The sequence below is a fragment of the Siniperca chuatsi genome, linkage group LG9 (assembly GCF_020085105.1).
Source record: "Siniperca chuatsi isolate FFG_IHB_CAS linkage group LG9, ASM2008510v1, whole genome shotgun sequence".
In the NCBI taxonomy this organism is placed as follows: Eukaryota; Metazoa; Chordata; class Actinopteri; order Centrarchiformes; family Sinipercidae; genus Siniperca; species Siniperca chuatsi.
Window position 1 is genome coordinate 4,154,380 of NC_058050.1, and position 13,199 is coordinate 4,167,578.

Sequence of the window (13,199 nt, forward strand, 5' to 3'; positions counted from 1 at the left end):
CTTTCTGGATGGGAGTGAGATTTCTGTAGATTAAAGGTTTGTTAATGTGTCTTTTCTCCACCAAAACCTTCCTTGTGGCTTGCGTACACCTGCTCTTTTGTTTTGATACAAACAACCGCATGTGTCTGGAGCAGAATACTTCAAATCTGAAAGAATGACACAATCTGCCCAACAGTGACTTCTGCTGAATATAATCATTTTCACCAATCAGGGATTTGGAATACTCTTGTAATCAGTACACCTCGTCTGAGATCATTTGTGTAGTTTGTGCATCTTCTCGTCAACATGAATGTCTTGTGGTGTGTGCAGGACAACGGTCTCAGATTTTGAAAGCCTGCACGTGGCTTTAGACTGACATGTCGAAATCATCAGGCTCATGTGTAGTGCAGGGGCGAGACAAATGCATTCATATCACACAGCACGCTGATTCAGTGCTCACTGAGTATAGTTCTTTAATGCTACTGATGCAGAGATCTGCTACAGCAGCCCGCTGTTAATGGTGAAATTGGTGAAACTTGTTTTTCTCTGATCTTTGTCTTCTGAAGCGTGAACTGAGGGCTGAGAAACTGACACAGCAGCAGGAAGAACCAATCGGCTACCGCTGCTGTCTTAGCTGTCCAATCAGCAACTCAGCCACCCTGGCTTTTATAACCATGTTGTGTACAGTGTATAATATGTATGTGTATTTTCATTCTGAGTTTGAAATACATTTGATTGGTAACTTTATGTTCAGTGAAGTTATAATTGACAAAATAGCAGCAATCAGGTCCTGAATGATTAGAATGTCATGATAAAAAGCAAATGACAACCTAAAACAGACCTCATTTATAGGGTCAGAAATTTTGATTAATGCAGATATTAAAAAGACTTCACGTTGTCATGTGAAATGGAGCGGGGTAGACTTGTACTTCAGGTGGACGGTGCATCTAGTTTATCTTCTTTATACAAGTGTATTTAACTTAGTTTTGCATGCAAATTATGTTAATAACAAGATAGGAGTCTGAGAAATCCCCCATGACCCTGACTGCATTTGAAGCAAAATGGGGTCTAGAGCACAAAGTTGAGAAATGCTCGCCTATATAGAAATGGTCTAAAACAGCAGAGAAAATAAGCAGCTCTTTTATGTTTTGTGGGAAATTGGTGACTGTTTCCATTGTACTGGCACCTGTCCTGTTAACACTCCTCTGGAGTAGCTTACTACAGTAGCAACCACAATGGAACAGAATCCCCTAATGGTATACTTCAAACATTTCATGTCAAGATGAAGCTGATGTATGCATGACATAAAGACATTTAAGTGTTTGTACACTAAATGTGAAGCTACAGCCAGCAGGGGTTAGCTTGGACGGTTAGCCAGCTGGAAACTGGGAAACAGATAGCCTGCCTCTGTCCGCATGTAACAACATTCCCCTACCAGCACCTCTAAAGTCTCAGCCCGGCAACCTCACAGTGACTACAAGACTCCAGGAGGTCACTGCTCCCGGCCAAGAAATACTCCAGCACATAACCCCCTTATCTTTGGACAGAGCCAGGCTAGCTGTTTCCCCGTGTTTCTAGTCTTTGTGCTAAACTAAGCTAACGTCTCTTGGCTAAAGCTTCATATTTGATGTGAAATATCAAACTCTCATCAAACTCTCAGCAAGAAAGCAAATAATCGTATTTCCCAAAATGTCTGACTATTCCTTTAAGAGTTTAACTCCTGACTGAACTCTGAACGTTAAGGCACTCTAAGTTTGCATTAAGAGCTGTTTGCAAATAAAGAGATTATTCATTTCAAGTTGAACCCTTAAAAAGACATCCTCTTCTACTGCAGTTGAGCTTCGGATACTATGATGTATTCCTCTGACGTATATAACCCGTGTAAAAGAAGAAAAACACCTCATTACAGATGAAAATGCAGGTAAATTGAGCATCAGTTGATTTACTAAAGCTGTCTCAGCACCTGCAGTCCTCGCTGGCCTCCACCAGGTGGAGACGCTGCTCAGTATTTGAAAGCTGACAGTTGACTGAGGACATTATGTAACCTGAGATTTCCCCAAACTGCTCTGCACAGTCACTCTCTGACCCCTTCGTGGACTGTCAAGTCCTCTCAGAGCTCTGAGGGGGATTTGCATCTGTCAGGATGAGACAGCAGAGACTCTAAAGCGTGTCAAAAAAAAAAAAAACAAGGCGTAAGTGTTTTCTGCTTGAGATGCCCATCACACCTTAATCTCAAAACTGTGGCTGCCTCCATCCAGCCTGAGCAAGTCCATCTGCAGCAAAGTCTGTACTGATTCACCACTGGGTGTGCATGTCTTTCCTGGATACCGATAGCATCATGACGTCCTCATAAAATATAAAACAAAATTGGAATTACAAGATTTTAAAATACCATAAAGGTCACTATAGACTCACCTTTGACCTCCTCCTGAGGAAATCACTTTAACGAGCATTTTTTCTAAATGACTTCTCTTTAAATGTGTGTTTTGTGTTCTTTGTTTGTGTCATATTTGTGATTATAACTCAATTTGCAGATACCATATGAGGGCCACACCTTTCCCTCATCCGCTTACAATATATAGCCTACCTGGAGGATTGCTATGGCAACAGGTTGCCAGTAGCGACGGGGTACCACTACATCGCTGCCTGTGTGTGTCTGCGGGGATGAGCCGCGCGCCAGGACGAGAAGACAAGAACACAAGCAGTATCAGAGGGTGAGGTCTGCCCGGCTCAGTCAGCAAAGACAGAGAAACAACCACTGCGAGGCTTTTTCTGTCATGAAGTGAGGAGCCCTGCGGACCACAAGGACGCGTCTGTTCGTCGCTGCTTCGGTAAAAGAGCCTGAAAACAGAAAACGTCTACCGGAATGGAGAGCCACCGCTAACGGAGGTTCCCGAGCTCCCCTGACAACAACAGGTTAGTGTTTACAGACTCGGTCACTTTCACCTGCAGCTGATGCGCTCACGACCAGATTCACCTGCGTACTGGAGGCTTTGTTTCTCCAAATGTGTTCATTTTATCGTTTGATTTTGCGCTGTGAAGGTGTGAAAGGTGCAGCCAGACGCACCGGACAGGAAAAAAGATTGTCTTTGGACGTTTTGATGCATCCACGTGTGCGGTGAGGGGTCCAGCTGTGGCTCAATGTACCGGCTCATTACACTGTCGCTAAAGCTGACGGTGTAGGCGACAGCCGGCTTCCAGAAACAGGTGAACAGCGGTTGCAGCTTCAGACAGAACATATGTAGGTTTTCATTTAAATGGCGGCTCTTCGTTTCGCATTGTCTTGTTGTTGAACATTCCTGCGCTGAAGCTGCGGGTGTGTCCACCTTTGATCACAGCTGGATTACATGCGTTTAGATGGATCAGGCAAAATGAATTAGACTGTGTCAGTATGAGGATTCATATTCTTATCAGCACTCTTTTGCATTTATGCATTTATCAAACGCATATTTTTACATATAATAATCCAGAATGGCGTCATATTTGTGCCTCAAGTAGTAATTTTGTAATGCTTACAGTGCTTTTCCTCTTTTGCTTGCTTTTCTTCACATAAAAATATGTAAGTCTATATAGGCCTATAGGATAATAGAAAATTATGAGTTATCATTTAAGAATTTTAATATTGGGCTATAATGATTTTCTATTTTTTTTAATATATTTTTATATTACAATTTTCAAATTCTTGCTCAGTTTCACTTGGTACTGAAGTATGCATGTGTTGGCTTATAAGGATTCAAAGGTTTGGGCTATTCGTCACATACACAAACAGTATGTGTAGTGAAACGCAATGTGGCATTCTCTTGTGTCTAACAGACTTAGTGTGAAAAATAAAAAGAAGATAAAAACAAATATATGTACAAATGTAAAATGTATTTTTATATATATATTTGTTGAATGGCCACTTGAGGTGTTGCAGTGTACCAATACTACAACACTTTTAGCTATAAAATGAATTATTATAGTCATCTTTGGAGTAATTTAATAATACTTTTATATCGTGAAATGATTGACAACATGCTGAAAAATAAAGTCCAATAAATCCCCTATACCATTTCATTTCACCTCTTCTGATGAATTCTCCATTAGTCACACACACACACACACACACACACACACACAGCCCTGCAGGTTATATAAACTTTTCAACATAATTGGCTTCTTTTCTAAATTTGGCTCAATGTCCTTGTCACACTCCCTTCATTGTCAGTTTTACTCTGACATTGTTTCAGCTCCTCTCCTCGCCACAGCCGATCCTGTACAGTTGGACCAAAATAATTTCAGGGCTACAGAAATAATTTTTTTTTTTCCTGAAATGTCACTGCTGATACACATAGATAGATAATATGAGGATCTTCAAACAGTGGAGATCTCATTTTGAAATGGGAAGTGTATCTCTCTCTAAAGTTGTCATGAGAAGATTAAATGTTTAGTGTATCTCTGTGTTAGACTGACAAGAAAAGCTCCAAACTCTGAGCACATAATCATATTGCTGCTGCTGATGTAAATGTTGGGAGTCTTTGAAGTGCATTACATAACCTGCTAACAAATAGTAGAGTGGTTTCTGGCCCAAAGTGCTAATACTCAGTAACCTCACTGTGTCCTTGGAGGACAAGAAGACGAGATTATGATTTGACAGTAAACGCTTATGGAAAACCAGCGGACAAAGAAAAACAGCCTGTTCCTTATCATTTTTCATAGCGAGGGTAATGAATCACTGCTGTGAAATATCATTTTTGAGTTTTAAGTGTGATGGATTGCAGGCTGCTGATCAGCCAGGCAGGGCTGAAGGCTGCTCTCTCGCTCTGTCTCTCTCCTGAGAGTTGCCTACAGAGATCTTTTTTTTTAAGACAGAAAGAGACAGCTCTCTTGCCCGTCTTGTCCCTTCAAGCAGTCTCAAAACATCCACCACCCCTCCCAAGTGATTGTCCGTCTCTGTGACGGCTCTTCATGCTTACAGAAGCATCACCGAAGGACACAACCTGAAAAAGCTTGGAGTTTGGGTTTTGCCAACATTTCTCAGATGCTATTGATACTCCGGTATTGATGTAATTGATGTGAAAATGATTGGTGGAGCCAATTAAAGGTGAGGTATGCGATTCTGGAGAAATCCAATTCCATGACAAAATACCACGATATAGCGCGAACAACGACACAGCAAGTAATGTAACTAACGTTAGCTAGGTTGTGGGTTAGCAAACTGTCCCTACAGTTGCTGCTGAGAAGTTAACATGCAGGGAGGATGAGACGGTTTCCCAGCCAGCAAAGCAGCTCCAGACAGCGATACTCACAACTCTCCCGCTACTATAGCTAACATCACAACAGCAGCAGCATAGCTTGGCAAACTAGGAAGTAAGCTGAAAGTCAGTGGGCGAGTCGTTTAGCGTTACCTGACACATAAATCATGGCTGGAATAGTGTTGGGTGGTTTGGTCCCAGCCACTTTCTTAGTTTCCCCTTTACAGAGCCAGAGCTGTGTACAAACAGCAGAGGTTTTTTTTCAGCGCGCACACTCAACGGACAGCTAGCGAACCGTGAGGAGATATTTGCTGAATTTGAAAAAAAGACGTGTATTGGATTAGAATCACATACCCCACCTTTAAGCAAAGTTTTTCAGTGTACAAGAAAAGCCAGGGCCACACTACTAAAGCTGGCTCTTATTTTCTTAATTTTGGTATTTCCTTTTTGGTTATAAAATTTTACTTGCCAACAAAACTAAGATCTGGTGACGCAGCAGCGTGGCTACAGTGGAGTCCATTCGGACAAGCAACACAAGAAGTCAGCCAATCACAGTTGTTGTCAATAAATTCTAATTATTCCATTTGGAAGCAAAAACAATGTTGAATGGTAAAATGTCCGTTCTCCGTTGTAATGTGCACTGTAATATTACAGAGCTACTTTCTGGTTCAACTTTGACCAACTGTACTGACCATAATTATGTGCATTCACATTTTGTCAATACAACTGACAACTGTAAAGGACATTTAGGTACGTGTACCTCAACTTCACATCCAGAGAATGTGGTTTAGAGAAGTGGTTCCCAACCTGTGGGTCGGGACCACTACAAAAGTTAAATCTGAGGGGTTGTGAGAAGGTGAACAGGATAGGAAAGCAGAAAAAAACATGTTTCTGCAACTCCACGTTCTGTTTTTCAGATGTTCCATTAATCTTTGCTTTTTTTCTTGTTAATTTGTAGGATTATTTACATTACATGATTATTTAGTTTCAGGCCTTTTAGAAACTATTCAAATGACACGAGGAAGAAAAATATACTCCTTTGGCTGAACTGGCCACTATTAATAGTAGACATGCATCTGATGACGGGGTCACAAGTCGTTACTTCGTTCGAAGTTATCACAAGCCAAAAAGTATGGGAAAGTCTGGTTTAGATAATTGCATCTGACTGCTCATGTCTCCAGATTTTGTTGTAGTGATGTAACATGGTCCTCAGAACTCAGCAATTAATTTGGTGAACAAATAGAATTTCTGTCCAAAGCTACAGAAAAAATACTTGAAAAAAGCAACCTAACATGTCTGAGCGATTTTGCATATCTGAGGTTTAAATAAACATTTTTGTCTTTAGTGCTCCTGCACTGTAAAAAAAAATAAATTCTAAAAGCGGTTTGCAGCAATCACTCAGTGAGAGACATAAAATGATGAAGAGTCCTTCTGGCTGTTTTTGGATCGATGAATTTACCTCCAGCTCTGTTTGTAGAACAGACAAGCCAACGGTCTTCTCCAAATTCAACGTATTGGGCCTCTTTTTGCCAGAACAAATGATCCAAGCAGAAAGCTGCAAGCTGCTCCTCCTGTTCAAACTCCATTTTAGCAAATTTTTATGAAGAAAAGTCACATTGTGGGTTTGTTTTCATGACAAGATTGTGTCCAATGCTAATGAGTAAACCTGGGCAAGGGTAGGGTCTATGCTCTGGGAGTAATGTCACTGTCACTCTCCAATCTCTGTCGTGCTGAGCTTGTGTCATTGCAGGAGTAATGAGGTCGGAGCCTAGACATTAAAATACTGTATTAACTCTGTTCATATTGTATTCTGCATTCACATATTAATCAGTTACACAATAGTCGCCTGGCCTTCTGTAATCTAATCAGAACTTAATCTAACTAACTAAACCTTAACCAATCAAATTAAGTTTGACATATTATGCATGAAATGATCTGAGAGTTGAACCCAATTTGTTGGAATTAAAGGTGATTTTTTTTTTCTGCCTATTGACCTTTGTGACAAGTAGCAAACTCGTACTAGTAAAAGACTATTTTGGGCCGGAGTAACCTGCCAGGGGTCCCCAGTGCAGAAATGAGCTGCTGGGCCCCTGTTAACCTCCCATTTCCCCGACTCTATGGGCGTTGTGTAAGACTGGTGTTGTTGTATATTTTTCTTACTGTCAACGAATCCCATTAAAAACTAAAACCAATACTGTGTTAGTCCATCTTTCCCACTTCCAGCACCTAGCTCACTGGTTCCTACTGACGATGTACATTTTTAAAAATGTCTCACAAATATATCGTATTATTTTTCAAAAATGCTCAGTAATTTCCTAAAACAGCCGGGCAATGTAGTTTTGGTTGGGACTATTTTCAGCAGTGGATTAATACACATTTGGTGCTCTAGTGAGTATTTGTGGCAGCAGGACGGTGTATGAGTCAAAATAAACTGCAGTGTGTGTGTTCATGGTAATGAAGGAACATGTCACCCAGTGCAACAGTGTGGCTCACTGATGTGTTTTTAATAGTTTTTTTTTGGCAACAATGGAGCTCTATGGCACAGTGGAATAAGATATATCAGGCTCTGGATACACAGACAATACTTGTTAGTATGAGAAATTCATTCAGTCTTTTAATGGGATTTGTTGACAATAAGACAAATATAGAATATCACTAGGCTTATCCTTTAAACACAAATGAATTTAGTAGTATAGGAATCTGCACCATGTAAGCACAAACTAGATTTCTTTCTTGCTACAAGACAGAGCCTCAAGATTAGGTAATAAAGCAGGACCCACGTTAAGGCACTCATCCCATCAGTTGATACTGAACATTTAGTGATGTGTATTCCTAAACAAATTTTCAGTTACATTGGCACAAACCACTTGGCCCTCCGACAGTTGCCCAGTTGGTAATCCTGCCTTCATTAACCTGTTTGTGTGCATGCTTCATTCATGTAACCTTGTCTTAGAGGAGAAAGTAATTTCTTCTCATGCATGACAATGTTTAAAACTAAATGGTGCCACTGAATATAAATTGCGATTTCAGATTGATTTCATATGAAGATAATTAATTAGAGATACGGTTGAACATTTCAGAACCGCAGGCTAATGAAGCCAGTGACACATCTAGTGTTTCTTCCAATAAAGTACAAATTCAAACCCCCTGAGCTGCAGACATTCAAGGCCAAATGATTCCCTTGGGCCTTTTTTACTCACAGAACAGGCTTTACGCCTGGAGTGCCAAAAATAAACTTATTTTGTTCCTCTCATCTGTTTAAAGCCTTGAGATTTGAGAATTTTTCTGTTTCTACAATTACACTGAGTTGATATATTGGTTTGCTGTTTCATCTGTCCAACCACAGAGGGCACGATCTCCAGTTTAATCCATTTGTCTGGATTCTCTCACAGGTCTTATCCACTGAGCCCATCTTCCCCTCCAAAATCTTTAAGCAACCGACAAAGAGCTGGAGCCGAGACGATCAAGCATGGATGTGCCCAGGATGGCTGAGGGCCTCTTCAGCAGCACGCTGTCCTCGTCGGGCGGCGGCCATCATGTGCCTTCCTACCTGACGCTGGAGCAGAAGGCAGCATTTGTCTTCGTGCTGCTGCTCTTCATCTTCCTGGCCCTGCTCATCGTGCGTTGTTTCCGCATCCTGCTGGACCCATACCGCAGCATGCCCTCATCCAACTGGACAGACCACACAGAGAAGGACACGTTCGATTACCGCATCGTCTGAGGAGCCCCGAGGGTGCACAAATTGGAAAAACAAAATAAATAAAAGACTTATTTGATGCTTAAAGAGCACTTTGGCCCTAAGAACATATGACTGCTGATTCACCAGGAAAACAACAGCTTTCAGAAAATCTTCTGAAAGTTCAGGTGGAAAAAAAATTTGAAGGCAGATTGTCGGCGAAATGAGCACTAACCAGAGTTCAACAGCTTCTCCCTGCCAAATCAGAAAATTCTCAACTATAACAAGACAACCAGAATTATGCTATAAGATTATTGATCAAACCACAAACTACCATGACCCTCAGTCCAAGTGATGCACCAGAGCCAGTTACGGTTACCCATAACTCCCTTTCCCTGCCATCAGTTCTCTTGTGGACTACCTCGGTCCTCCTCCATCTCATGTGTGGAAGACTTTTCTCACATTTCTCACACAGGGTGGAATATTTTTTGATATCCAAGCCAGTTGGATAATAACAGTGTTTACATCTTATCATGTTTACGTCCTTAGGTTTTTATTGATAATGTAGACAATCAGTGTTTAAAATAGTTAGTGAAAAAATATTTTGCAGAGTAAATAGTTAAGGTTGTTGAGGTCTTTTGTTTTTAGCGTATTTTGTCTTAATTTGTGGACAGCCACGAGAGGTCCAAAAGACTTTGTATGACTGATATGGTTCAGGTGAAGAGGAGTTTAATGCCTTATGTCTTTGTAAGATGTTCTGATCTGGTCGTTACTTTCTAGACAGTTAGGTAAGACTGGTATCGAGGTAAAATAGCAGGTTAAATAGTCACAAAGAAGGAAATTGTAGTGGAAAAGTTCTCCCTTTAATGCTTTGGAAAGATGTGGACAGATAGATGCCAGCAGTGAGTCGCTATAACTGTTCTGTGTGTGCGATAAAAATTTGTCCTTTCATTCTTGGAGGGGCACTCAGCGTCGTCTTTAGATGTCAACAACCAAAAGAGATATTGAAGAAAAAAACGTTAACTGTGCTGTACCGTGTGCCTAATTTGAAAAAAAAAAGGTTAGATTGATGTTTTAGGAAAATGAAAGAAAATGGGTTCATATTTTTGTCTTTAAATGTAGTTTTTTTTTTGGTGTAGTGCCCATTTAAAGAAACTTAAACAGCTTTTTACTGCCTGCAGTTGGTATATTGACAGTTGGTATGCCAGATCTGCAGTGTTGATGATGAAGATGACGATGCATTTTCACATCAAACCCTTTACGAACTGATGTTGTGGCTCTTTCGTTGGGCAATTTTTCAACTGTGCGCCTTATAGTGTAGATTGTTTACAGTATCGTAGGTAGCGGAGACACTGGAAATCAGCCAGTCACTGATGCAACTGTGTCTTTGCACTTCACGGAGATGTCATACAACCCGCTTAAAAGAAAAAAAAACTATCCCTGCTCTTGGTCCTGTCGGGACAGGAAGTAATCTCTGACCCTTTCGACGACATGTGATGTTCTTGTGATCTGCTGTGGCCTTTTCCTACCTATTGCAGATGTTGTGCTGAGGTGATGTGTTTTTGGGTTTTTTTCCGCATGTATTTCTCGCAGAGTATCCTCTCCGTGCATGATAAATGGTGAAGTGCTTTAATCCTGATGTTGTAGCTGTGGGTCAGTTGCTCAAGCAGCTATTTCCTGTCTGTACTGGAGCCTTTTATTTCGATCTGTTTTTCGCCTGGAGCTGCTGTTCTTTTTGTAATAAAAATGATCAGAGTGCACAACTGCCTTTTAATGTGTTTTATTTCATTAGGTTCATTCACCGGGCGGTAAAAGTGGCAGGTGTTAAGGACAAACAAAAAAATGGATGAGAAAACCGTTCTTTCAAGCCACCCTGCCCTTTTCAAGGCGGCCATATGTGCCGGAGGCCCGATACATTCTTTTCCCCATTTTATCAGTGGCTGGCAGTGGTAGCCGGCAGGTGTCTCAATTGGTTTTCTGTGAACCCAGACACTGTCTGGCTACACACACACACACACACACACACACACACTATTCTCCAGGCTCCAGGCCCAGGCTGCTCTTTGAGACGAGACCCTCCAGAATGGCATGCAGAATAGCAATCTTCTCTCTGACACCAACACTGAACATGCTGATATGCAATCATCTGCTGCACACCCTCCTGAAAAACCTGCATCATTTCTCACATTGAAGCCGTGTATAGATCGACCTATGAATTTTGTTTGCGGGTGAATATGTGCATCTGTTGTGTGTTGCTTAATAATTCTGCTGATATCACACATCCACAGGTTTTTTTTTTTTTTTTTTTTTTTAGGGAGGGCCGGGAGCTGAAGCGGATCAGAATTTTAAATCCAACTGAACTGATCCCACAGAGGAGAAATGTGCAGTCTGCGCTTTTTGGATTGTTATGTAAGAGACAACCTACGTCTTTACTGAAACCTTTTCACTGTTTGCTCATTTCTAAAAGTCAAAATAGTGGTGTGGATGCCATCCTCGGCTGATAACGGCTGCAATATGAAAGCAGAACTAAACATGTATCAATACAGAAACCTGCTTTTGCACAATGCATGCTGGCAGGAGAAGGAAGCCAGTTTGTTACACAAGCACACAATCTGGGATGTAGGAAACACATCTGAGGAGTGATTAGATACATCATTTGAAAAGAATGACACCTACACGCAAGAATGATTCTGACATTAAAGTTAAACACCTTAAAAGTTATTAGTCCTCCTAAAACCTTTGCTTGTTTGAAATTCTGATCATTTAGAGCGATACCCAAAATAGAAACAAATCATTTTGGAATGAAAGCCTTAATTTTCTGTTTCTGAAATCTCATTAGCTCATGCCAAACAAAGATTATAATCCAATCTAAACACGCCCTTACACAGCAAGTGGGAGCGGCAGTGGGGAACATTAACCATTATGGATCAATATCACAGTCATGCTTTATGCAACATGACTCATATTAAAGAAAGCCACTGATAATTGAATTATTTTCATTCTCTGCTGTGCACGCTCCGACGCAAATGCTGAATTTATTCCTTCTCCAAATGCCCCATTTCACTATTCAGCCTCCAGTTAATTTAATGGTCTCTGAACAGGTCGGATGGGACTGTTCCCCTGTGAATGTGAAGCTGTGCAAGAGGACATAAGGGAGGAACTACTGATATTGTATAATTGATTTTGCAGCAGTTCCTCTTATTCCCAAGAGCCGGTGACACTGACAATAGTCTTTCACCTATTTCACTGACAAATTGCGTGAGGCTTCAGGGAACATTGGCACCAAAGAAAAGATGATCAGCATTTTTCAAAAATGCGTCAGGTCTGCAGCTTTCAGAGAAATATTGGACTGCTTTGCGTCTTTGCGTTCACATATTACGGAAGCCCTGAGAGGCAAGTGAGGGGGAAAAAAATTCTGGTGATCCATTTTCTAAGTCTGATCTAAATAGTTTTCTCTCCTGTTCTCATGGCTTAAGAACAGGTGAAAAAAAAAAGGTTTTGCCAGGATAATCTTTCTAGGTAACTTTTTTCTTTTCTTTCATCTGTGAAAACAGGCGAAAAAACACATTTTGGCAGGTGTAAAATGTCTGGATAATTTTTGTGTTGTTGTAATCCTCATTTCGGCCATAAGAGGCTTAAGTGCATCACTACCCCATGTTCTGAATAGGACTAAAATTCGTGCATTCATGTTTTCTTCCAGGTGAGTTTTAATTTCTCCATGCACTCTAAACACAAGGTACATATATTGTGTGTGCTGGCAGGTTATGTAACATTACTGTCATGTCCTTCTTTTGGCTAGAAATTTATTTTAATCGGCGCTTCACCTGGAAGAAAACATGAATACTGGGCTAACTCTGAACTAAGAGCCATGTTTCCATTGTAACAGTCAGTGACACCTGCTGACCATTGTTTCCATGGTAACAATCAGTGACACCTGCACCCACATAATTAGTAGTTTGTCATCGATGTTATGGAGCGAGAAGGGAAAGAGTCTTTAAGAGACAGCATTAACCTGAAATATACAGCAGTGAGGACATCATCATTCGTTTTTATTTGCCCAAAGAAACTATCCTGAGCCTGACTGACGAGTTAGCAGAAGCACTGAGCCCTGCCACATTAAGAAACCACAGCAGCTCAGCTCTGCTGCAGGTCTGCACTGCACTGAGAATTTATGCTACTGGAAGTTTTTTTGTGTTGTTACACTCTGCTGAATTTTCCCAATAAAATGTCTTTATAACCACTGAATCTTCCAGAAGGCAAACATTTTCTGCCTCGGAGTGAACGGGGCTGAGCGTTTAGATGCGGTTGCT

General features: G+C 41.0%; 1 protein-coding gene across 2 annotated transcripts; it reads left to right on the forward strand.

The window, feature by feature from the left end:
• The first annotated feature begins 2,248 nt into the window (after nucleotides 1-2,248).
• On the forward strand, nucleotides 2,249-10,649 carry LOC122882298 (cortexin-3). 2 transcript variants are annotated; one of them, XM_044209544.1, is made up of 3 exons: nucleotides 2,249-2,378; nucleotides 2,514-2,895; nucleotides 8,606-10,649. In XM_044209544.1, the coding sequence occupies exon 3, from the start codon at nucleotides 8,683-8,685 to the stop codon at nucleotides 8,932-8,934; it is 252 nt and encodes an 83-aa protein (XP_044065479.1). In that variant the 5' UTR covers nucleotides 2,249-2,378; nucleotides 2,514-2,895; nucleotides 8,606-8,682; the 3' UTR covers nucleotides 8,935-10,649. The 2 variants fall into 2 exon arrangements, with proteins under 2 accessions (XP_044065479.1, XP_044065480.1); XM_044209545.1 differs by lacking the exons at nucleotides 2,249-2,378; nucleotides 2,514-2,895 and adding an exon at nucleotides 2,977-3,186.
• Nucleotides 10,650-13,199: the final 2,550 nt, after the last annotated feature.